The sequence below is a fragment of the Taudactylus pleione genome, unplaced genomic scaffold (genome assembly GCF_031769625.1).
Source record: "Taudactylus pleione unplaced genomic scaffold, aTauple2 ptg000078l, whole genome shotgun sequence".
Lineage (NCBI taxonomy): Eukaryota > Metazoa > Chordata > Amphibia > Anura > Myobatrachidae > Taudactylus > Taudactylus pleione.
This window is the reverse complement of record NW_028284480.1, coordinates 431907-458954: the sequence shown is the minus strand read 5'-3', so window position 1 is coordinate 458954 and position 27048 is coordinate 431907. Positions and strand designations below refer to the sequence as shown.

At 45.1% G+C, this 27048-nt stretch overlaps 1 protein-coding gene across 1 annotated transcript in view; it reads right to left on the bottom strand.

Annotated features, from left to right (window-relative positions):
• The window catches only part of ANKRD13A (ankyrin repeat domain 13A), a 55452-nt gene extending 30249 nt beyond the window's left edge, over positions 1 to 25203 (bottom strand). The window contains exons 1-9 of the mRNA XM_088467887.1: positions 24735 to 25203; positions 20722 to 20854; positions 14927 to 15051; positions 11888 to 11933; positions 11054 to 11197; positions 8960 to 9149; positions 7974 to 8040; positions 7777 to 7858; positions 6024 to 6085 (exon numbers count right to left, since the gene is read on the bottom strand). Coding sequence (XP_088324013.1) covers positions 6024 to 6085; positions 7777 to 7858; positions 7974 to 8040; positions 8960 to 9149; positions 11054 to 11197; positions 11888 to 11933; positions 14927 to 15051; positions 20722 to 20854; positions 24735 to 24830 — 945 coding nt within the window. The 5' untranslated portion in view covers positions 24831 to 25203. The remainder of the gene's footprint in view (positions 1 to 6023; positions 6086 to 7776; positions 7859 to 7973; positions 8041 to 8959; positions 9150 to 11053; positions 11198 to 11887; positions 11934 to 14926; positions 15052 to 20721; positions 20855 to 24734) is intronic.
• Positions 25204 to 27048: the final 1845 nt, after the last annotated feature.

The following is a 27048-nucleotide window of genomic DNA, read 5'->3' as shown; positions in this document are numbered from 1 at the left end:
CCTGCCTGCAGCGGGGAGTAAATGGCATCCTGTATGGCCAAATTCATGATAGACTCTGATGGAGGAATTAGCACAAAAAATTTCTGGGGAGGAGGTTTTCGAAAAGTGAGTGCAAACCCCTGAAAAACCACTTATTTGTTGCCAGTAGTCTGCAAACTGAAGAAGTTGGCCTCCCATCCTGGGCCCCCCCATCAGGCAGAGGGTTTATCGTCCGGCTTAGAAGCTGGACATCTGGCCAACCAGGACCTCTTAGCTTGCTTGGTGGTCCTGCAAAGACTTCCTAGACTTTAATGTAGCTGGTGATGGCAGACCTGCAGAATTTGAAACTGCCAGAGTAGCAAGTATCTTATATAATTCTGCTTCAAAAAGTATATTTTCAAAGTAAACATTCCAGAGCCTTCTTTGACCCCATATCCGCTTTCCAGGACCTTAACCAAAAAGGCTCTACTAGCCACAACCGAGGCTGACGATGCTTTAGAAGCTAGGAGCCCAGGATCTATTGCAGATTCTCCCAAATAGGGGCCGATTCTCATATGTGGGAGATATGTTAGCTGCTCTCTGGTAGCATATCCTCCAATGCCCCGTCCATTCTTCAATAGCCTTGAACACCCAAGCCCCAACCATAACTGGTCGAGTAACAGCTCTATATAATGAAAATACTGCTTTAAGACATGTTTCAATTTTCCTAATCTGTAGGATCTTTAAGAGGAGATGCTGACGAAATAAGCAACGTAGCATTCCTGACTAAATCTGTCACCTGAGAATCCACGGTAGGAGGGACTTCCCACTTTGCATCCTTTCCCAGCTACTGAATGTACTAAGATGCTAATATTTCCATTTATCTGGGTTACTCCATGCCTCCTCCATCAGTTCAGCGAGCTGATTGCCTGCCTGCCCCCCCCCCCCTTCTCACGATTCTTTATAAACAGACAGCACACCAACCATCCTGTATAAAGTTCTGAGGGGACAAGCCTGTCAAACAGGACTTACCTGAAACCAGCAGAGGCCTCAACCTCCTGTTTCCCTTTACCTTTTGCATATTTCATAATAAAAGGTAACAATCAAATGCAATGTGACATCCTTCACAAATACTAGTAAATATGAAGTACACAGAAAAAAAACCCATCCACCTGTTCCAGAGGGATGAGGAGAAAAAAACAGTGATAGTTATAACTGACAGTCAGAAATAAAAGGCAGTATCAACACAGCAGCTAGCAAACAGTCACATACAATGCATATGTAATTTAGTTGCAACAGACTCTGAATCAACTACTCAACCCCAAGGCTTGGTAGGCTATAGAGCACCATATATCTGACCCAAGGGAGAGGTATACAAGGAGACTAACCCAAAAACCTCCTGAGACTAAATTGCTTCAGCAAAGAAGCAACAGTGGACTGTGAGCATCTTATTTACACGAGGAGCGACCCAAACGCGCGAAAACCTCTAATGGCTCTGCGTCTGGGTCGGGGGGTCAGAGGAGTCTTGCCTCTGGGGAAGCGACCAGATAGACGAGGGCCGAGAAACAAGTCAGGATACTTCATTTCTTTTCATCCATCACACGGAGCTCTGACCGCGTATCACGGTGGTCTTTCACCAGTTTCCACTGTCATTCAGACGGAGCACGAACCAATAGAGCGGCTCCACACCAGCTGATTACCTGTACAGACATCTCCTAGGTGCCCAGAAATCTGAGGTTCTACTCCATTATTAGGAGGTTTCATTATTCCTCCACACGGCAACACTCACCATCGGAGCGGCATTCCGGACACTGCCCTTCATTTCCAGCCAGATGTAAGCCGGGAGTTGCATCAAACAGGTCAGCCCGTATTGTGCACATTACCACTGGTGTTTATAGCCTACATACTAAGGCTATTGCAAGTGACCAGAATCATTCACTATTTTGGATCAATTGATACTGTTTTTTCATCATCTATTTGGGACTTTTAACACACTTACATTATTGCACAGTGGTGCATGGAAGATAATATACGTTCCTTGGAGAAATACTCAGACATTTTATTTTTCCACTATAGTACGTATCTTTTTTTTTTCTCCCTTTAGACTTTTTAGATCATGTGGTACCTTTGATTACATACATTTTACTGCAGTCTATTTCACCATTACCGTGGTCACCCGGGTATGAGATGCATGGTTCTAAATTGTCAATCTATGTACTAATGTTTAGATATTCGCATTGTCACTAGACTTCATAACTCTTTTTAATATAATAACCATATAATTTGGTTTATCCAATTGCGTTTTCTTATATTGTTTTTTTTAGGTCCATTACACTTGAGGAGTCAGTCACCCCTCAGAGAGCTGCATACGAATGACCATTTCTTGTCTTATTTAAAACCACAGCTCACTTTTGTGTTGTGTTTGGGTTGGTGGAGAGCCTACCTCCCCTAAGCTGCATCAACTGACCGGGTACACTGGCCTCATGGCAGCAGAAGCGATTGCTGCCGATCCCTGGCATCAGACGATAAGGCCCCAAGTACAATAGTGACTGCCGCGCATGATTCCCCGTAAGCAAGGAATTGCCTTACCTGACATCTGTGTGCGTCCGGTTGCAGTCCGGGCCCCAGCTTCGCTGCTAGCAAGCTCTGCCGACACGCCCAAATCGCCAGAGACGTTACTGGTGTTGCGGCCCAGCGGAGGTAGATATAGTCGCAGTACATGCGTCTTAATAGACACGCTCAGCACTGCTAACTCAAAAACATAGAAAATAAAACCTAAAATAACAGCTTGGGACTGCCTGAGCAGTCCCTTTACAAAGGTGAGTCTGATTCCTGCTGCACCAAACGAACAACTGAATGCCTGTGGCTGGGGCGTGGTATATATGGAGGAGGACCAGAGGCATCCTGGGAGCTGAAAGCTTAACAGGTTGGTGCCTGGATCGCTTCAACCACATTATTCCCAAGGCATCCCTGTGGATCTCTACGGACCCTGAAGAAGAAAGAAGCCCAGGGGGGTACTGAGGAGAAGATGCCGGAGCTGAGGGGCCAGGCGCCGTATAACAAGATGCACATAGACAATCTTGAATGAGATCCTCTGAAGCTAAGCGTGCTAAACAGGACTTGCAAGACACCAGAGTGGGAACAGCAAGCTGCTTTCTTATTCTTGCCTTTGCTAGACATAGCTGCAAGGATAATTGTAGCACACAATCTGGCACAGTGCAGTGAGCAACCCAGACATACAGTATGTGATAGTACTCACAAATATAGGTAGATGTACGGCACAATAAACGCCCTATACCTCAGTATTCCAGTGTTGGAATGAAAGAAAGGGAAAGGTATAAACTGACGGTTGTGAAAAAAAATAGACAGCCGCTCTAGCACAAGTCGCATACAATATTAATGCAGTGGACACTAAATTCGACTACAAAGACCGCAGTGGCTGGTAGGAAATAGAGCTGTATAACGTGGCCTTTGGGAGAGGTATACAGGGAGAACGGACCTAGCATTCCCGGAGACCTGAATGCAGAAAATGGCTGCCGTGAGTCTCGGAGGGTGAGGGAGGAGCAGCTCAGGGGCGGCAAGACCGCAGTGGAATGGCGCCCTGTGCCGGGGAAGGAGCTGCAGGGAGAGGGCATTCTCCCCTATGCTGACATCAACCACCGTATCCCTGGCCTTAATCTGTTCCTTGCGCCAGTATTTGTAATGCCCTGGTGGTCTAGCGGAGTCCCGGCTGAACCGGTGTCCACATCAGCGCCTCCGGTCTTTCTCCTGAGACCGGATGCAAGACTACGCATAGACGCAGGTCCCTGCAAGCGGGGATCCGCTTTAACTGTCCCCTGGATTCCCGGCTGCAGTCTGGGGTCCGAGGAGCCCTGCTAGCTAGGTCCCCGGAGAAGCCCCGCCGAGAGTACCTAGCCGAGGCCTGGTGTCGCGGCGCCACGGAGGGGTGATGGAGCTGCAGTTCAGTGGTCCAGGGGACTGTCTAGCACTGCTGCACTGTAGTAAAAATTTAAATAAACGTAAATCATAAAATTAAAGCTTGGGCTGCTTAATAGCAGCCCCACTGTTCTAACAGTTATCCAGCTCCTGCCGGACACCAACGAAACAGAGTTGCCCTCAGGCTGTGGGCGGGGTATAGGGGGAAGGACCGAAGCATCCTGGGACAGAAAAAAGCTTTGCTGTTGGTGTAGAGTCATCCAAGCATCCTATTTTCTCCCTGTGGAGCCCTATGGACCCTGAAGAGGAAATTAATTTTTCCCAAGATATTGTTCAACAAAGGGGACAGCGTTTTAGTTATTTCAGCTTTAGACAAATTAATCCAATTCATAGTTTCTCAAACTCAGTCCTCAGGACCCCAAACAGTTCATGTTTTCCAGGTCTCTTCTCGGAATTAGAAGTGAAATAATTAGCTCCACTGGTGGATCTTTTAAAATGTGTCAGTGAGTAATGATTATGAATGTGCACCTACTGGGTGACTGGAAAACGTAACCTGTGTGGGGTCCTAAGGACAGAGTTTGAGACCCACTGATCTAATTGTTTCTCATTTTACGGTTTTCGGAGTTCTCAATTTGTAAATTCAGAGCAAAGATTTACCTTTGTTGAAAGTTCAGGCTACTGGGTTAATGGGTTTTTAAGATCAAATATTGATCTCTTTCAAAAGTGATTTACCCTATTGCAGTGGTCCCCAAATTGAGTGCCGTGTCACCCTGGGGTGGTGCAGGATCAAATCAAAGTTTTTTATGGTCCATGTTATTGGCAGCCGGCCACCAGGTCTGGTTTTGCAGATCATAAAATATGTGGGCAACTAGAATTGCAACCCTGCCCAACATACAAAAGTTCTCAATAAGAAACTTTTGTCCTCAGGGTGCTGTGAAAAAATGCTGATAATCTAGGGCGCCATGATTCAAAAAAAGTTTGTGATCCACTGCCATATTGTATATTTGCTGAATATGCATTCTGATTTTAGCTCAATTCTCTTTTTTTACTGCTGGTATAAGCTCTCATAACCCTTCCAGTGGAGAAGGATTTAAATAAGGCCTTCATTTTATAGTCTCCCAACTCTTCTGAGTCATTCACATTGATAATCAGTTGCTATTTTGAAAGTGGACGCTCACTATCCAAGTTGGAAGTGACTGCTAAAATTCAGTATACCGAACGAAGAAGAATCAGGCAGGGAAAACTACTGTTTTGATACATGTATCTTCACCTAAGCTTCCGTGCAACTACACTAGCAAGTCCCATCGCCCAAACATTACAGTCTAATTACATTGCAGATATTTATACAGATGTGTTCTCACTAATCTGCAGGCGCGCCTGGTTCCATAAGACTCTGCTAGCATCGGGTGTCTTTTTTACCAGGAGACCATGCTGATAAATTTGGTTTGTGACTCTTGTATAACTGTGTGCGACCGAGGCTGTGAATCAGCATGTGAAGTGCTACGATAAAGCGGCTACAACTTATATCCATGCAAACTTCTGCTGACAGTCTCAGTCGCACACAGATATACAAGTGTCACATATAAAATTAATCAGTAGAGTCTCCTGGTGTGTCCTAGTTGCATCGCATTGCGACTAAAGCTAGGTACACACCACACAATTATCTGTCCGACACCTGTCCAATCTGGCTGGTTGGAATGAAAACCTGGTTATGTGTGGGAGCAAATGACTTTCTATCATATGGTCCCAAACACTGAAAAAAAAAAAAAAAAAATATATGATTGTTCAAATTGGCTAAATTCATTTGATTTAACCAATTTGTAACGACCATTTTTGTCAGTTTTCCAGTGTTTGTGAGTAAATGGTCTAATGTCATTTGTTCCCACACATTACCAGATTTCCAACCAACCAGATTGGACAGATAACTGTATAGTGTATGCCCAGCATTAGACACATTTTCAGCAACAAAAAAAAAAAAAGAGTTGCACAGGATCTGGCGGCTCACTTAGGCCAGGCGTATAGTGCTGCATGGCGTACTGAGGATAAATGAGCAAGGGCACATCTGTAGCACTACCTTATTTTGTACAGCTTTACAACCTTCAATATTACATAAAAACACCATCACTCACCCCTTGCGCTCCAAACTGGTGCTCCACAGTCCCCAATAAGGACTCCAAGAAGTTCCTGTCAGCTAAAGAAACACAATAATAACTTTAGAAAAAGGTGTCCTCTGGTCTGCATTTCCTTAGAACACATTTATAACTAGACTACAGATGTGTCCACATACATCTATCCTCTGTGCGCTACAAGTCGCGCTACACAACGCACAATTTTTTATCTTCAAATGTGTTATTCACACAGTGGTGTAAATAGGATACACAAGCAGCTTCTGCTGATTAAAATGATATGCGGAATGCCTATGTTCTGTGTGCGAATGCAGGTGTATCTGCATGCGAAACGCTACATTACAGTGTTACAGCCTCTGATACTAACGTAACATTTCACGTGCAGATACACCAGCAGTGTATCACAGATATTACGCCGCATATTTTAATCAGCAAAAGCTGCTTGTGTGTGCTATTTACATCACTGTGCAAATAAGACACAATTGAAGGTAAGAAGTCGTATGGAAAGACGCTTTGCATTACCGAGTCACACCACGGCATGGCGCGACTAGAAGGGCTGTTTAACGCATAAGGAGGCTAGATGTATAAGGACACATCCATAAACAACCAAAAAATGCAAAAGGTTTGAAAAATGTAACCCCTAACCAACACAATTACATATGGAAAGTGGTCTCTCAGATAGGTGCTCTCTTCATCAAGCAACAAATGCAATATTTCATGATACACAGTAAAGGCTATATCCACCCACTGGTTTGCTTTTTCCTGCAGGCTCACACACTGGGGATCAAAAAACACCTAAATGCACTCTAAAAAACATGGAGCCAATGCGGCTGCCTCTTTTGGCGATTGCCCATCTGTGTATTTATGCAAATGTCGCTAAAAAGTTCTTCCCGGTGTACATACGTGCAAGGACTGAGATGCCCACTCAGCATCCATACACTCTGCAATACCTCCTGGTGCATCCTTAGACACCTGCATCGGCCTCACCATTGCACCAGTCCTATGGCAGGTGCAGATTTACAGTCTGAACATGGCCTCCAAAGTGAATGATTAGGTGTCTGAGTCCGCAACAGTTCAGCAACACGCCCATAAGATGGACCATCTCTGTGCGTAAGTTTAGCCACCTCAGTATCACCGTTCAGAAACGGCCAACACTAAGGCAGCTCTGATACCGTGCGACTCAATCGTAACAGCGCCTTTGTGTGTACGATCTGTGTAACACATGCGCTGTAGTAGTTTTTAGGGTTTTTTGCACACACTCAGTAGCAGGAATAAACAGGCTGAACTCTGAACATCGGCAATGTGTGCAACTATCATTCAGTCCCATGGTCCCATCCAGTGATGGGCTCTCTCTGCATAACTTCTCAGCACACCATTAGTGTCATAATGCACAGATGCCAATGTCTTCACCCTTGTGAGGACAAATCTAGACAAGAAATACAGTCCCAGAAGCTGGGAGGGGGAGCGCACATCAGCTGACCAGAACCTTGTGTCCTTCTCGGTTATGGGATTAGGAGTACCCTATCAGCAGGCAATAAGGAGACCACTTGAAATAATTTTTTTATTAACTGGTCACCCTTCTATATCTGCATACAAATATAAGCAGAGCTCTCTCCTAGTCATGGACTGAAACGGTTCCTAAACAGTAGTAGTAACAATAACATTGGACATAGATTAGAGAATAGTGAAAACTATGCATTTTAACTGCTCTAAATACATACATTTAATATATACATACATAACTGCACAGAATTACCTTTATACCGAGACTTTTCGTCTTCTGTCAAATGTTCTGTCCGTGTTTTTGTTACAACATTGACATTATTTGCAGAATAAACCTTTAAGATGAATAAGAATAGACAAGCTATTCATGCACCTGAAGTAAATACAGATATCACAGAATAACAGAACAAAACGCTAGCGTTAGATACTGAATGCAGGCATCTAACTTACTTTTGCTTCATAATTATTCACACTTTCTGCTTTATCAGTCCTCCAGCCCCAAAACCCAGACTTTGTTCTGCAAGAAGATGTACGATTAGGACGTTGTAATAATCAGCCACCATCGCACTCAATGCCCTCCATTTTACCAAAGATAATGATGGCAATACAGATGTGTCCACATTCACCTTTGCTCTAATCGCCTCAAATAGCCCTGATTGGCAAGCCTCTGAATTTGCGACTTTGCCGCGCTAAACGACTTTTTCCTTAAATATGAGTCTTAGTCGCATCACTAATGAGACAAAGGTACAATGGAAAACAGACTGTTGGGGCTAGCACTACATGTTTTTCTATGTGCGAATCTGGGTACAAAAATCATAGTTCCGATACAAGCAGACGCGGAATGCCTCCTGCCACATATAGTTATGCTTAATCTGCGCTTTTTACACACTTTATACCTATTCATCTCCCTGGTACACTGCGAGCCTTTTTATGTGCGGTCATGATGCGACTAACGGCGCATACACAAGGTCAGATTTTGTGTCAGATCTGAACGATAACGATTTTAAAAATCGTTCAATCATTCATATCTGAAAGAAAATCTGACATGTGAGCCTGCAACGATGAACGACGCGCGTTCCTGCATGTCAGATAACGATATCTGACATCTGATGAGTTTGTAGTCAGATTTGGACGATTTCATTCATTTTAATACTGTCTGAAATCGTTCAAATCGTTGGTAAAATCGTTCATCTGACAAATTTGACCGTGTGTATGCACCATAAGAAGCACAATTTCAGAAAAAGTACACATCGCTATTTGTCGCACCAAGTGTCTTGCGTTATAGGGCACAAAAACACTAAGTGAATGAGGACACACCTGTAATGAGAATAATAAAAACTCTGCAGCTCGATCACTGTATTGTGCATTATATTTAATCCATTTTTTATTTAAAAATGAACAGTGCAAAAAGTGCAGTTTCCACTTGCTTGAAATACCTTTCAAAAGCAATGGATGTTGTATCCAAGGATGTGTTAATAACAGGAGAGGTGAGCCTCTTGCTAACTTCCCGTTCTGCTGGCTGCATGGAATCTAAAGTGATGCCCTCTATCTCCTGGGAGATGTCAAAGCGCTCCTTTGTGACCGTCCTGTCATCATGGTTTATCTCCATCAGCTCAGCCCAGTTATCTGTGGACATTGGAAGTCGTTTGTTTCTTCATAGCATTAACTGGGAAATCAGATTTAAGAAGCTCTTCAAAAGGAAAATAAACCTCATCTAGAATGATTCATCAGCCCTGAAACTGTAATCATTTTTAAGGGAATAGGTCATGAATTAAATGTGTTAACAACTGACTTATTTTTAGAAAAAGCTAACAAAAAACTTTTCTACATACATATGCCCATTATGGGGCAAAATAATAAACTAGAAAATTAAATTAGCTTCACTCAACAGCAACCATCCTCTGGGTTTTGGGCCAGGATTGATGGAGAAAGAAATGAAGGTGCCCCAGGAAAGCCGGCTACAGGGAGCAGCCTACAGGGCTCAGAATAGAGGGGCATTTTAATTTTCTCTACACTATCAAAGTGCAGTGTTTAGCCTCCTCTTGTCTGATAGATTGTCACAGAGCGCCGAAGCCCAGCTGTTCCTTACCATGTATGGCGGCGCTGGTCAACCGGGGCAGTAGTGGCTCCGTTGCGGGCGGGTGCTAGTCAGCACCCACTATGCTTAAGTGTCTCCCTGGCTGCTGATGGGACTGCTGGCATCTCATTCTTAATGCTACAGTGGGCAGTTCTCCTAAGGATGCGCGTGCCGCTCTGTTTTAGATTTAAAGAGGCAGGTGCGCCAAAAAAATAACACACTGGCAATAAATTGGAATCAGTCCCTATTTAAGGAAGTCTCTGGGCACTATCCAGTGCCAGAGAATTAGGCTCCATACCTGTACTCCAGGTTTCTGTTAGAGCTCCCAGCAAAATCTTCTGTGTTCTGATCCCTTCCATCTGAAGATTCTCCTTGCTTACTAATTTGGTATTGCTCCTAGGGACTTCCTGGTTTCAGATTTTGGCTATTCCTCTGACCCGATTCGGCCCTTCCCCTGGTCCTGCAACGCCTGTCTGGTTCTGACCTATTCCTGACGACTATGCTCTGGGACGGGATGATTCATGGCGACCAGGCTCACTGCCTGCCTTAAGTTCCTCCATACCTACCAACCCAGTCAGAGGCCGCAACCTGCATATCAGGCGTAGCAAAGCCCCAACCTCCTTGCGGAGATCCCCAGTGATGGCTACTGATAAGTTAAGCTCTGAGTCCCTGTTCTGGGTCTATGCCAATTGCAAATGTATGTTCAGAATCCGCACAATCGCCAAGAGAACTGCGACACAGATATTATATAGGGATAACTGATCTGCTGAATATGGACAATATGCCAAGCAGATTTTCTGTAAACACGTGTTGGGAAAATGTATGAACAGAGGGACTAAAAACTTTCTTTTGTGGATTTAATAGACTTGCAATACACATTAACTCAGTTTACCCTTACTTCACACTGGTCTAAAATATCTGTACAAATTGCTCTTTCAACTCCCTGAGGGCAATTCAATTTAGTGCGATGTGAATAGCACAGGGAAGGGGTTCCCGGAGCTATTCAATTGAATGTGCTGTTAGCCCGACTAAAGGAGGGTGCGAGGAGAAATCCAAATAAAGTTCCGGCCGCGATTCGGTTTATCAACTTAGCGAGGTGCTAACAACATCGCGCACAGCACTTAAGTCGGAAAATGCCGAATAGTGCTCCTAAACACCGGGCTTAAAGCACGCTAACTGGCATCTCCCGACTAAGTGCCAGGCGCAGGGGAAACAATTGAATAGCTCAGGGAAATCCTTCCCAGCGCTATTCACATCGCGTTTAAATGAATTGTCCCCCTTGTGTCCACTACGACAAGTGTACCCAAGTGCATGAGAAATACGTTTAAACCTAGCATAAATTGTCATATTTGCCCACTAGTAGCACTGCTGCAGAGAAGTTTATTCCCGATATTAAATTTGATTAGAGCACATTACGCTACATTTGAGCTCATGCAGCAAAATGATTATTCACCTTCTTCTTTAAATATAAAGCTATGCTTCCCTCTGATCCAGCTCATGTTCTCAAAACCTAGCAAGGTGGCATCAACTCGAAGCTTCGCACCACTTTTCCATATCCGACAGACATCACTGGGACACACCCTTGACAACAAAGGAACTGCAAGAGATTGAGTAAAATGTGTGTACATGTTTCTCACTTTAATACTACTATTGTCTGCAGTTGTAAGATAAGACGAAACATGAAACTGCTAATACATGACCGTGAATTTCATCCTGGCATGTAACTATTTCTTATAACTTCTGAAAGCACAAACATACTCACAGAATTATCTACTTTGTAATTCCTCCCTTGTTAATGAGCCTTTATAGGTAAAATAAGCGTTTTGCCATTTAGCTAGGTTCACAGATAACAGAGGGGGAATATAAACATAAGATCCTATCTTGGGGTGGTGTCATACTGGTCCTTGACATATATGTTCTGAGAAGCTATTATTTTCTCCTTTTATTTGCACATTGGAAGAGGTGCAAGCCCCAGATTCCTGACATACCGCCTCTAAAAGCAAATCCCCTGTATTGTGACGGAGATTACACTGCCTACAAAGGGCAGACATAAGCAGGGGATAAAAGATTGGTTCTTGGAACAATTTATATGCTGAGCACAGAAAGTATATATATCTCTACACAAGAGGTTGAAGGGTAAGTCCTGCAGATACATAAACATTCCACGGGCACAAAGAAATTGTTGAAGTACATAGTTTGCGTACAATTGCTTGATATCCTGCTGTATTAAATTTACATCTTCTAGAATTTGCTTAGGATACCTAGTAAAAACAAGGTTCCAACTCACCCCAGCTTGTAAACTCCCACTTCATTTCCACATAAAAATCAGATGCCTATTGCAAAGAGAATGATAGACAGATAACATTTAAAGGGAATAAATGCACACCCACAATAAATGCACACCCACAGACACACGTGTACACCCACACATATATATCTGCACGCAACATACAAAAATAGAAGAGATACAATTACAGAGATCAGAGCAAACTGTGAAACAGATTATTCAGCTCTTAAACACAACAGGACATGAGTCTAGTTAGGTCAACAAGGGAGCCTGATATAAGTGGTGTAGATAATGACGACTGGCAGGTGTATTTAGCTGTCATCTCAGTATATAAGGCATACCACTCCATGGTGCTACGGATGATGGTTGTGGTCTGCGGTGCTGTTCGGGTAATACAGAGTAGGGATGATCGCATAGTAAAGTATTATTATTGCGCGAGTTATATATTCAGCATCTGTTAGACATACATTTCTAACTAAAATTTGCATAGATGTTGATCTGGTGTACCCAAAATCTGGAGCAGACATCTGCTTGGATGGGGAGAGGTAGACACCCCCCCTTATACTGAAAGTGCTTGGATGGAAACTACCGTCCACTGACTAGAATTTAAAAAAAAAAAAAAAAAACAACAGGTACTGAACGGGGGCATGGCCTGGATGGGCATGAAGGAGGACACAAGTTCTACAGCCCAAATATCCTGCTGAATAATCCCGTTACCTTGGCTCCCTACTGTTCTAGTCTCCTGTTCAGTGCTAACCTCTGACTTTTATTTAGTCGCCGATACTTACCTCCTGCTATGACTGTACCTTCTACTCACATTATCATTCAAGCTATTACAGGAAGGAGGTTGGCAGCTCAACTGGTGGAACTGCATGCAGAGTTGTTTTCTTCATGTCAGGTCCTGCCACAACAGTGGGTTAGGATTGCTGAGAACAGTTTCCATTCTTTCGGAATTGGGAAACTTCACCGTTAATGATTGATGTTTTATTGCAGACTAATTTTCTCCTCAGTTTGCTACTAGATGAGCCTGCTGTATATCAATGCAGCCTCATTTGTCAGGAGGCCCCGAGAGACCATTTTTGTAAAAAAAAAAATCTTTATTCTGTGGATCCTGCTGCTGTTCTTCGCATTCACTGAATTGAACAATTGTTGGGAGTTTGGTGGTCAGGGGCTGGTAGTCTCGCATGGGTCTGCTAACGTGAATCAGAGTGGGACGATCCTCCTTTAATTCGTGTTCTGTTTTATACTTATGTTTTTGATTCCTGTTCAGATGTAGTTGACTTACCTTCATTATTTGTTTTTCTTTGATCTGTTTTGTCATTGTTCGGTCACTTATGCTATTGAATTCTGTTTAAGTGTTTTTAGACTGTCATATCCTGTAAATGTATTTTCCTCAATTAGTACTTATTCACCTCCAGGGTTTGATGTATGGGTATTTTTGCCCTGATTATCTCTTTAGAGATGGATTTATATTCATCACAATGTTACCAACTATTCTCCTGGTTTCTTTGTACGTGGGCCTGGATGGCGCCTTCAGGTAACCGCTTCAGTATTATTATATTTTCTGGGGATTTAATATTTGTCAGTTTTATCTATTTGGGCGAGTTACTACTCACCAGCTTTATAATCCTCTGTGACATTATTGCCCATCTCTTTTTCCTTTCCTGTTCCCTCTACTATTTAATGCAGAGTCTTAGCTTTGTGCTCCATTTACTGAATGTTGCTTTATATATGTCTCAATATGTGTTAATATTTCTGTTACGGTACATTGACCAGGTCTCTCTAATATAGAGAGGTGTGTAAACTTCAAAATATATAAAAAACAATTAAAAAAAATATAATGTACACTGATACTGACTGGCTCCTACTGCATCTTCATTACCAGGGGGAGCATGCAGCAGTGAGGGATTAAGCTGGGTACACATTAGATGATATGTTGCCCGATCCGGCTGACATATCGTCGACACCGGCAAGTGTGTACGCACTGTGTCGGCCGATGAGCGCTCCCGCAGGGTATTTCATTGCATCAACATATCTGGCGTACATGTTGGTCAATCTGATGAAAGACCCCATGCTTGTTAATGCGGCTGGTGAACGACATATCATGCGGTACACCAGGTCTTATGGTGTGTACAGACCGCATGATACGTCGTCCGTCGCATCCTGAGTCGGCCGGGTCGTCTGTTGCATCACAAGTCGTCTGATGTGTGAGAGCTTTACACTCCGGAAACTGGCAATTACGAACAGGGATAGGTAGGGCAAGCTAATGCTGGGTACGCATTGGCCGATCAATTAATCGGCCAATATATCTGCTGGCCGATGGCCAGTGTGTACAGACGATATGTCTGTGAACCGCGTCTTTCACAGACATATCGCATTGGCTGTGCTGCACAGCCGATGGACAGATATGTTAACAGACATATCTGTCCACCGCCCGTACACTCTCAGCGGCAGTCGCGGGGAGGGGGCTGCCCCGCCCCCCGCCTCCCTGCCAGCGGGACCCGCGGCTACAGGATAGATGATGGCCGTTCAGTGTGTATGAACGACCATCATCTAAAGATATATCTGCAGATCACTCGATCTGCAGATATAGCTTTCAGGTGTGTACCCACCTTAAGGCACCTATTTCCCTATCAGTATCAGTGTAGATTTCACTAACAAAAAGGCTACAAACATTTTCAATTGTGTTTGTCTATGTACAGGATACCTTGTAGTCAAAACACTTTCAGAATGATTAGACATACACTTGCTTTTATTATTGTACATTATCTGTGTTAGATTTAAAGGAAGCTGCTGAGAGAAACACACTTGGTAACACTGGATACTATTCACAAGAACATATTGTACTGTAAGCAAAGGTGTTTGGCACATTCTGGTTAACTCAAGTAGAGTAAATAAATCACCGCAAAAACAAGGAGATGCCAAAAATGCAGCAGTGATCCATACCGAACAATGCCTGAGATTACCACAAGCGGCAAAGTTTAAAATATATACATTTTAGTCTAAAGAGTTTCAGGAATAAAGTTAAGGTTCAGTTACCTCCAGTGTCTTCTTAAGCAATTCAGGCACTCCTCCTAGTGCTGTTGATGTCTTGTGAAACTCTCGATACTGCAGGACCATCTGAACCATCTCCGGGTCCCCTGTGCTGACTGCCTCATGAAGAACTAAAATAAATGAACACAAAATAAAAGACTAAATTATAAAATGCCTTTCCAAGCTGAAAACAAATGGTGACACATTTAGCAAGTTGAACAAATATAATTTATTATAGATGTTTATTATGCATGGGATACCTTCAGAAGGGTAGTAGTTATGAGACCGGTGGCCGACATCAGAATCCCGACAAGGGACTTAACATGTCAAAACGCCAAAGGATGCCAGAATACCTAAGCCAAAATCCCGACAGTAAGTAGCGGGGTTAGGGTTAGGCATTAGGGGGAGGGTTAGGCATTAAGAGGAGAGGTTAGGTTTGGGCACCGGGGAGGGACGGTTAGGTTTACTTAACCTGGACAGAATGCCGCCGTCGGGATTTTGACCACACGGATCTCGAGTGCCAGCATCCCGTACCCATCCCGTATGCATAGCAATGCATTTCATGAGCTAAAAACGGTTTACATAAGTAGCAGCAAGTACGTGGTCTAGACTTTATGGGGAAATCTGCCGAGATAGGTTAATAGTAACAACTTATATAGATTGGATGTCCCTCACCCAGGAGAACCAAGAAGAGACTCTTAAAGAAGGCAGGGATCGCACTTACATGCTATAGTGTGTCTTTTACACGCTATAGGTAATGAGAGACAGTTCTAAAAAATAAGCAGGACGCGCTGTGATGAACCTTTATGATCCGGCTGTGTGTCTGCAGCCAATGTCAATGCTGCAGAGTCTTCAAATCCAATAACTGCCTGAGGCGACCTCCCTCTCCAATTTCTCCCCTTCCAGCGAGAGAGAGTGCAAATCTGCAGCTGATGCTGAAACCGGCACCGGGTGACCCTTCCTCCCCGGTGTCCCCGCTATGAAGCTGCCCCCAAAGTGCCTCACATGCATTGGTGTGTGTGTGTGAATTGTTGCTACCTTGAGGAGTCAGATTGGTCTCCAGAGTGGGGGACCCGTTGGTGCGCTGCTGAGAAGACGCACGGCGGACCGATATGCCCACGTCCTTAGTTGCAGCAACTCGGCGTTCTCCAGACTCTAGAGGAAATCCCACCAGGAGGACAAAGACACGGAAGAGCTATCTTAAAAGGTAATAGGGGTTGGGGGGAGGGTCATGTGACAATATTGATGTACCTATGACCTGCCGCCTGGCAATATTGGTGTACCTATCTCCTGCCCTCTTGGCCCGGCAATATTTTCAGGGATAACCCTGCCTTGCAGGAGGGAGGAGGCGGAGCCATACTGATTGAATGTGGCAGGTACACACTCCTCATCCTGTGACAGGCATGGTGAGGCTGAGGCGGCTCTGGCAACTTCTTCACCACACACGCTGCCTTGGAGGAGGCGGAGCCACACTGATTGAATGTGGCGGGTACACACTCCTCCTGTGACAGGCATGCCTCGCCTATACCTGCAACCACCTCCGAAGGAGCGCTTTTTTTTAAGACTCCCTACTCAGATTTAGACCAACCCAATTATCACTCAATGCTCAAGATCAGGCCACAAAATGTTTACCCCTCCAATCTTTGTTAATGCCTGTGCTTAACGTCAATTCCCTGGAGGGAGTCCCCAGAATTGGTTGGCAAATATGGTCTTCGCTAAAAGTTTAGCGATTTCCAGTCTTGCCACAGAATAAAGTAAAAATGTATTTGCAGTGCTGTATAAGACTCACCTTTAGTTTTGTTTTGTTCCCAATGTACTAGAGATGTTCATGGCTTTGTTGGAGGCAGGGTCTCTACCCCCTTCTGTGGCTGAGTCCTGCACTGTTTTGATAACCAAGCCTGGCAAGGACCTGGGCTTCCTGGACTCTTACAGTATAATATCAATATCCACCGACGGCAAAATTTTTGCATAAACTCTAGCTCTTCGTGTAACAAGGTAATTCTTCCGATAATTCACCCCAACCAGACAGGATTTATGCCTGGACATTCAACTGCTATTAATCTCCAGTGTCTTTATACTAATTTACAACTCGCTGGTGAGGGAATGGAGGATGCCTTTGGTGTGTCTTTGGATGCGGGTAAGGCATTTGACTGTTGAATGGATGTTGTCTCGATTTAGAGTTTGGCTTGGGTTAAATAGCTTTATTTCTGTCCTGCACCCCACACCCCTGTCAACAGTTTTGTCTCGGACTCCTTTATTTTTGATAAGGGTACCAGACAGGGATGACACTTATCCCCCCTGCTGTATGACATTGCCAAAGCCTGTGCTATCAGAGCTTCCCCTACTCATTCTGGCCTGATAGTCTCGGAGCGTGAGGAATTGCTTTGTACGCTGATGACATTTTTCTTATGCCACACGGAGCACTCCCTACCGGCTCTGTTGGCGATGGTGGATATCTTTGGTCTTTATTCTGGTGTTCAGATAAATTGTGACAAGTCTATGGTTTGTCCCCTTCTTCCAACTGTATCCTGACCGCAATCATATGCTTATAATCTTCACTGGAATATGCAATTTAAATATTTAGGTGTTCAGATTACACACACTCTGTTTTCTTATGTAGATTTTAATTTAAATCCCCAGATAGAGTGCTTGAAGAAGATTATGTTGCATGTCTGGCAACATCTTCCCCTCCAGTTACTGGCTGGGTAAATGTGATAAAAGATGGTTATTCAGCCCAAATTCATGTGTGCTCTACAACATCCTCCACCATCTCCCTCACTCACTGTTTTCTACAATTGCCGGATATCTGAATTTTTTGCGGGGACATATATGGGCTCATATAGCCTCCAAAACCCTATGAGGACCTGTAGGTGAGGGAAGCCTGGCCCTGCCGCACATGAGGCTATTATCTAGCTCATCTCTGTAAATGGGTTTCTGCTCCAGAACAGGAAGACGCCCATTACATTTTACACCTTTACGGTGTCTTCCACGCTAAGGGCCGTATTCAATTAGAAGTGAAAAGCAGAGATCCGCAGAAAATTATCGTTGATCTCGGCTTTTCGTGTGACGGAAACTTATCTCCGTATTCAATTCCACCCGCTTTTTGCGTACGAGGAAAGTCAATGCAATGTAATAGGCGAAAAAGATTTGCCTCCGAATAGCAGGAGAAAAGAAGTGTAACATTTTTTATTTTGGGGTGCAAAGGTGGGGAAACCAATCTGAACCCTTGGAACAGCCCACCAAAGGTCAACTGTGTCAAAAAATTCAGGAAAAAAAGTTAATACCCCAAAAAAGTACTTTAATTTTGGGGGTCAAAAAAGTAAAAAGTGGGGGACAATCAAAAACTAGCAAAATAGACTTTTTGGGGGTCTGCAAGGATGGGTCAAGTGTTTTTTTGATTGCAGGTGCTTGCAACAGGTGCCTTTTTCTAATTTTTTTAAAACTTCACTTTAGAGACATTAAAATATGCTAGCACCCATTTTCAAGTACCCCAAATTTGACAGGACTACTTATTTTCATCAAAAAACACAGCTTAATGCCATTCTAAACCACTTGTGCGAAGACGCTAACAAGAAGATATAGAAACAACTTAAGTACCCCAAATAGCTTTATTAGGGCTATTCGGCACAACTACATTGATCCCCAATGTTAGTGCATCTTTTTGGGGGGTTCAGGATGATTTCCCCATTTCTGACAGCACTTTCCCCTTTTCCGAATTCGCGGCTTGCCGTTTTCGCATGGTTTGGAATTGAATAGGGTGAATAGCGGGGGCGTGCACGATAAGTTTCCACGTCCAAAACACGCGATGCAGGTGGAAAGTCGGGCAGGCAAAACTATCGCGGACGAATAACTACTTGAATATGGCCCTAAGCTGGAAAACAGCTTTGCGTCCGGCACTTTAGTCGGATTTCTCCTTGCACCATCAGGAGAATGCGAGAAAAAAATCATTAGTCGGACTAAACAGCACGCTAGTCAATTACCGCTGAATTTAATCACCCCCTTTATGTCTCTAGTATTATAGCTCACTTCTGATTTTGTTAAACATCTGTACTAGGAATTAGTTATGTTTGTGTCCATTTGCTGTGCGGATTGTCGATTGGTTTTCCTCTTGCAGTTTTTGGATTTTTTGTATTAACAAACTTGGCTGTATTTTTGTTACTAGTTTTCTTTATTCATATATGTGTTTTTATGTTTAAAATTCAATAAAAAAAAAAAATACTGCTGGATAAATTATGGTCTAGACCAGGGGTTCCCAACCACGGTCCTCAAGGCACATTAACAGTCCAGGTTTTAAGGATAGCCATACTTGAGCACAGGTGACTTAATTAGTACCTCAGTTATTTTGATTTAACCATCTGTGCCCAACCATGGATATCACTAAAACCAGGACTGTTACTGTGCCTTGAGGACCGAGGTTGGGAATCACTGGTCTAGAGGGTACGCAGATAATTATGGTGCTTGATTTGTAAGTTGCATTAGGACGGAGGAGAAGACAAAGCATACATTAAAACAGGGACATGCAAGGTAAATAATAAGCTCTGAAAATAAAGGGCAGTGAGACCGATGCACATGAGAGAACAGGACGGAACTTAGACAAGAGGAGTAGGTATGTCTCAGAGTTACGTTTGGGAAAGAGCAGAAAGTGTACTAGTGTGAGTAGTTTAGATGGGAGTAGAATAGGATCTAGTAAATAAGTGCATTTTTAGACAGCTATGAAATGATTAGAAGGCTTAAATAGCGGCAAGGAAAAAAGTCTTATTTGTTACACAAAGAAAAGCAAGTTCTGTATTAGACTGCACTAAATTGGTGTCAATGTATTATACAGAACAATTTACATTTTATTGACACCCAAATACAGAACTCACTTTTCTTTGTGTAATAAATTTGATGTCAACAGTTCAAAAGGGTAAAACATCCAAGGAATGATCTCCAAGATTAAAGGCATCACAATAGAATACAGGGAAATTATAATTAAGATACATGTGGATTGTTTGTGTGGGAGATATACAACAGTTCAAAGAGACAGTAGTCTTCTAAGCAGGCGTGATAGGTGATTATTAGATAGCAGTAGATTAGAGGCAGATCTAAGTGAAAGTTAGGAAGAGCATTTTGAGATGAGGTTTCAAATGAATGAAGGGGTATTGTTACTGAACTATCATTATAGGTAGGCACAAGTAATTTCAGTTTAATTCTGGAGCATATGAGTCTCCAGTGTAGGAACTTGTAGAGTGGTGTTACGGATGTGGAACAGTGAAAGAGGCATTTTCTATTTTGAACCAAGGCTAATATATAGCAGAGATGGCAAATATGCCACCCCCATTAAAGTTCCCGTATAATGAGAAGGGGGCCAAATGATGTGCCAATAGTAGATGAAGGGTTTAAGCAGATTGTATATAAACAGATATCCCACATCATGGTAACTAAAGCCTTTTCTAGTTAGTGTAGGTTGGTTTTTGCAGTATAAGAAAAAAAAAAAAAAACACCCTGTGCGCCCCCTGTACCACAACTAGCGAGGGGCTCCTCTTAGCTACTTTGGTGGCAGGGATGTCCAGAGGGACAAGTGAAAACCTAGCAGTGGCAACTCTGCAACATGTGAAAATTCCTTTATAATGGATCCCTGTTAGCTAGAATATGGGAGAGAGGAAAGGAACCAAATGTCACATAGTATATGGAGAAGTTAGAACAAAATTTACTTAAAATAAATGTTAATTTGGGTTACAGCGTTTGTCCCATCTCTTACTGTGTACAATGTCTGCAGAACAAAATGCTTCAGAATGGTAAAACAAATGAATGAGGTTTACCAGTCCATCCATCCCGATTTTCTTTTGTGACATCTGCCTTGTGCCTTAGAAGAACTCTGGCCGATTCTAGATGTCCTAAGGAAACTGCAAGGTGCAATGGGGTCCTGCCCCGTGGATCCAGCTCTTCAATATCCTGTAATAAGATACAATACTTGCATTTAATAGGGTTTATTAGACAAGCATTCTCCAATAAAGTTTCCAGCAAGACCTCACTTCACAGCAATTATGCGACTCAGGCTTATTTGGATGTAAAAGTATGCTTCATGTAAAATGGATATATTTACTCCCATTTGCCATATTTACTCCCAAGTTATACGCACCTCATGATGCATCCAGCTCTGCAACAGAAGCATAAGCCCCAAGTATACATCATATGTTCTTACACCCAAATATACTGACATCCAACCAGCATAAATACAATTTGTTTATATCTGTTCTGATCAGAAAAAGCAATAAGCTTTGATTTAAATAAAACTCTTTAATACAGCAGTTATAATCTTCCTTATCATGTACAAATTAAATGTAAATAAATAATTTGAAGCTATCCCACTAAAATTATAGTACTATAGAGAATGAAAAAAGCTTCAAAGGTGAATCGGGGAACCATACTTAAAGTGCATTCAAATATTTACCTTGCTTCCTAGTAAGTGAATATAGAAGTACAGCTTTGTGATTACAACTGTATTTATGGCATGATCACAGGGTAGCAGACATTACTATTTTATTATTTTTATTTCTTCGTTTTCTGAACTACTTGAATAACAGGATTCCATCTATGTTTCCATAAGAGATCTCCATACACGCACTGTACATGCAAAGGTACCAGCCTGGTGCTGGATTTTGTAAAATAGGGGGGAACCCCACACAGTTTTTTTCCCCCAATTCTCCAATACTTACAGCCTCCATACACTTAGTACTGGGGGTAGTGCTACCTACCCCTAATGAATAACCAGACACAGCACTGAGACAGCCACACATATCATGCTATAATGTAGTCTTCATTATAGCACCCTGTTAAAACCCGTGCAGTTCCACTTTTCTGCCTGGTGTGTTGCTCTATGCTCTGGTGCTTCTAGCACGCAAACTGCTGTATTTCCGCTGCTTGTTGCATCAGTTGAGTGCTAGAAGCACCAGAGCAGAGATCAACACCCCAGACAGGAAAGAGGAACTGCACGAGTTGTGACGGTTACAGGGTGCTAGAATGAGGACTAATAGAGGGATGGGTAACCGGGCACAGCACTGAGATAGCCAGCAATGTCATGCTATAGAGGAATGGGTAACTGGGTACAGCACTGAGACAACCAACAATGTAATGCTATAACGGGATGGGTAACCGGGCACAGCACAGAGCCAGCGACACATACACAGTGCTATATAGGGATGGGTAACCCAGCACAGCACTGAGCCAGCCACACACAGTAGTATAGAGGGATGGGTAACCGGGCACAGCACTGAGAGAGTCACACATACACAGTGTTATAGAGTTGGGTAACTACGCACAGTACTGAGACAGTCACACATACCGTGCTATAGAGGAATGGGTAACCGGGCACAGTACTGAGAAAGTCACACAGTGCCATAGAGGAATGGGTAACCTGGCACAGCACTGAGACAGCCATACATACACAGTACTATAGAGGGATGGGTAACCGGGCACAGCACTGAGACAGTCACACGTAAAGTGCAATAGAGGAATGGGTAACCAGGCACAGCACTGAGCCAGCCACACTTACACAAACACAGCGCTATAGAGGGTATGTGGTCGGGATGCCGATGCTTACTTTTACCAGCATCGAGATATCTAGTGTAAGTAACGGGGGGGAGGGTTAGGAAATGGGTGGTCGGTTAGGATGCAGGGAGATTAGGGTCAGGCACTAGGGGGGGAAAGTTAGGGTAACCTGGCACAGCATTGAGACAGTCACACATACACAGTGCTTTAGAGGTATGGGTAACCAGGCACACCACTAAGACAGTCACACATACACAGTGCTATAGAGGAATGGGTAACCTGGCACAGCACTGAGATAGCCACACATACACAGTGCTATAGAGGAATGGGTAACCTGGCACAGCACTGAGACAGCCACACATACACAGTGCCATAGAGGAATGGGTAACCTGGCACAGCACTGAAACAGTAACACACACTGCTATAGAGGGATGGGTAACCAGCACAGTACTGAGCAAGCCACACATACACAGTGCTATAGAGGAATGGGTAACCGGGCACAGCACTGAGACAGCCACACACACACAGTGCTATAGAGGAATGGGTAACCGGGCACAGCACTGAGCCAGCCACACATACACAGTGCTATAGAGGAATGGGTAACCGGGCACAGCAATGAGACAGCCACACACACACACAGTGCTATAGAGGAATGGGTAACCGGGCACAGCACTGAGCCAGTCACACATACACAGTGCTATAGAGGGATGGGTAACCTGGCACAGCACTGAGACAGCCACACATACACAGTGCTATAGAGGGATGGGTAACCAGCACAGCACTGAGCCAGCCACACATACACAGTGCTATAGAGGAATGGGTAACCGGGCACAGCACTGAGACAGCCACACACACACACACAGTGCTATAGAGGAATGGGTAACCGGGCACAGCACTGAGCCAGCCACACATACACAGTGCTATAGAGGAATGGGTAACCGGGCACAGCACTGAGACAGCCACACATACACAGTGCTATAGAGGAATGGGTAACCGGGCACAGCACTGAGCCAGCCACACATACATAGTGCTATAGAGGGATGGGTAACCTGGCACAGCACTGAGACAGCCACACATACACAGTGCTATAGAGGAATGGGTAACCTGGCACAGCACTGAGACAGCCACACATACACAGTGCAATAGAGGAATGGGTAACCTGCCACAGCACTGAAACAGTAACACACACTGCTATAGAGGGATGGGTAACCAGCACAGCAATGAGTCAGTCACACATACACAGTGCCATAGTGGAATGGGTAACCTGGCACAGTACTGAAACAGTAACACACACTGCTATAGAGGGATGGGTAACCAGCACAGCACTGAGCCAGCCACACATACACAGTGCTATAGAGGAATGGGTAACCGGGCACAGCACTGAGACAGCCACACACACACACAGTGCTATAGAGGAATGGGTAACCGGGCACAGCACTGAGACAGCCACACACACACACAGTGCTATAGAGGAATGGGTAACCGGGCACAGCACTGAGCCAGCCACACAAACACAGTGTTATAGAGGAATGGGTAACCTGGCACAGCACTGAGACAGCCACACATACACAGTGCTATAGAGGACTGGGTAACCTGGCACAGCACTGAGACAGCCACACATACACAGTGCAATAGAGGAATGGGTAACCTGCCACAGCACTGAGACAGCCACACATACTGCTATAGAGGGATGGGTAACCAGCACAGCAATGAGCCAGCCACACATACACAGTGCTATAGAGGAATGGGTAATCGGGCACAGCACTGAGACAGCCACACACACACACAGTGCTATAGAGGAATGGGTAACCGGGCACAGCACTGAGCCAGCCACACACACAGTGCTATAGAGGAATGGGTAACCGGGCACAGCACTGAGCCAGCCACACAAACACAGTGTTATAGAGGAATGGGTAACCTGGCACAGCAATGAGCCAGCCACACATACACAGTGCTATAGAGGAATGGGTAACCGGGCACAGCAATGAGCCAGCCACACATACACAGTGCTATAGAGGGATGGGTAACCTGGCACAGCAATGAGCCAGCCACACATACACAGTGCTATAGAGGAATGGGTAACCTGCCACAGCACTGAGACAGCCACACATACTGCTATAGAGGGATGGGTAACCAGCACAGCAATGAGCCAGCCACACATACACAGTGCTATAGAGGGATGGGTAACCTGGCACAGCACTGAGACAAGTGACAGCGGGATGACATAGATGTGACGTAAAACATTCGCTATGCCAGGTACAGAGCCCTAGGAGGCCGCCCTTACCCTCCCTTCCAGCTCCCTTTCCAGGGTACGGAAGTCATTCTCCCAGACCAGGGCATGTAAGGGGTGGTTGGCTTGGGGTTCCCCTTCGGAACTCATCCTATGGGGCGAGCTTGGAGCTCGGTGTCTCCCCGCAAATGACACCTCCGGGATCCCGGACCCTCCGATACAACTTCTCAGAGCAGGAAGCGCTGGGCGGCAGCCGGGTGACAGTTGTGGGAGAGCCGGCTACACGGACATCGCTGTAGAGCGCGGCAGGCGGCGGTGCCGGAGCCAGGCACCCGGAAACATACGTGCACCACACCCCGCCGCAGCAGCAGCAGCTCCCACTGCGAGGAGGAGCCCGCACACTAGCGCAGTAGCAGCAGCTGGGTGCCCCCCAAGGGATGAGCCGCAGATGGTGCGGTCCGTGGGATGGGAGCAGCCATTGTCATAGTGCAGGGAGGGGGCGCTGTCACTTGACGTGAGGAAGAAGCGGAAGAGTGCAGGATCCGAACTATTACCGGAGACTACATGTACGAGCGCCCCCTGCTGGCAGGTCTATGCTGACTGTGCATGTAACCAGGACAGTACACAGACATTGCAGCCTCGCTGCATCTGTCTTCTCCGGGCGGCAGGGGGCGCTGTGAGTGCTTTTGTCTCGGTACTGCTCCGGATCCGCATATTACAGAGTTGTTATACCCCCGGAATACACGGCATCATGTGGTAACAACATAATTAGCAGCAGCGGGTGATGTATAGCCCTGTGCCGCAAGCCCGCATCTCTCTGGATGTGTAGGAGATCACAGCTTATCATCAGTTTGTGTTTTTCAATTGCAGGGTGGCTGCTGATGCATGTCCCTGCCGCAGCCGAGACGACGGACAGGAAGACTTGCTGGCTGCTGCGGAACTGGAGCGGCTGCATTGTGCGTCCTAAGGACCTGATTCAGAGTTGTACGCTAATACCATCGAGCAATGCTAAAATAGGATAAAGCCGTGTCTGAGGACACAGCATCGAATCACCATCGTGACCATCAGTAGTGATGGCCGGAGTCATCAGCCATCAGAGTAAAGGTGCGTACACGCTAAACGATATGCTCCATGAGCGATATCTAGTAGTGTGTCCCGGCAGGGCCAACTCTAGGGGTGTTTGACCAGTGCGGTCGCACAGGGGCACCACCTGTAGAGGGGCGGCACCCCTCCCCAGCATCCCAATTTCAGTAGTACTGTCCCGCTGCTCCACCCGCCAGCTGAAGTGGCCCGCAGGTGGTCAAATTGGGAGGCTGGGGACCCCCACCGACGCGGCGGTGCCAGACCCCCAGAGTGTGAATGGATGCAACCATTCACTGATGGGAGAGGGCTGGGGGAAGCCCAGCCAGTGACGGAGTGCTGGGCTTTACCCCCAGCCTGACGTTATTCGGAGGTGTGCCATGCGGGCACGCCTCCAAATAATGTCACACAGGGGCGGGCCTATGGTAATTAGGCCACACCCCAAAATTCGGTCGTGTGCGGCTTTGCCGAGCACAATGTTAGGTCGCCTTCTCACGGGCCGGCACAGGGTGCTCCGAACCCTGGAGCCGGCCCTGTGTCCCGGCAGGGTGTGCTCAATGTCGTTCATGACATTGAGCACACCAGCTGAACGATATCATTAATGATATCGTTCAGCACCAGGTTCTCTCGCCCATCATGCAGCTACCTGACTATGTTGTCAGATTGGCCTGCATGTTTGCCCACTGAACGACAATGACAAACGACCCGCGTGTAAAAAATGGACCATATAGTTAACGATATCATTATAGTTCAGTCGTCCACTTTATCGCCCAGTGTGTACGCAACTTAAGTCTAAGTTTGCACAGAATCTACAATGCAACTCCTGCCGGGGCCAGGAAATCTGTGTCGGAAGATGCAGACCCTGGTCTCAGCACTCTCACAAAACGGAGGAAAATGCCTCATTTTTAGGGAATGGTTCCCGTCACCGCCCATTCCCCACCCTTAAACGGCCGTAGCCGTTTAAGGGTGGGGAATGCAGCTCATGCTCCTGCACAGTCCAGCCACCATTGGACTTATTCGCAAACCATCGGGTTTGCATTCAAGTCTGAACCAGGCCGTAAATCATCTCACAGTCAGCGCAGCTATCAGTAAAGGAGCATACACACTAGATGATGTGCTGAAAGATATTGGGTGTACACACTGAATGATATAGTTCAGTGATGTCATCCTGCAACATCCCTGAACAGGCACTTTCTGATAATATCGTCCGATTGGCTGGCATGTTTGCACTACAGCAAACATCGTCAACGACCCGCGGGAGCGCGCATCATTGGTCGTTTGGTGCATA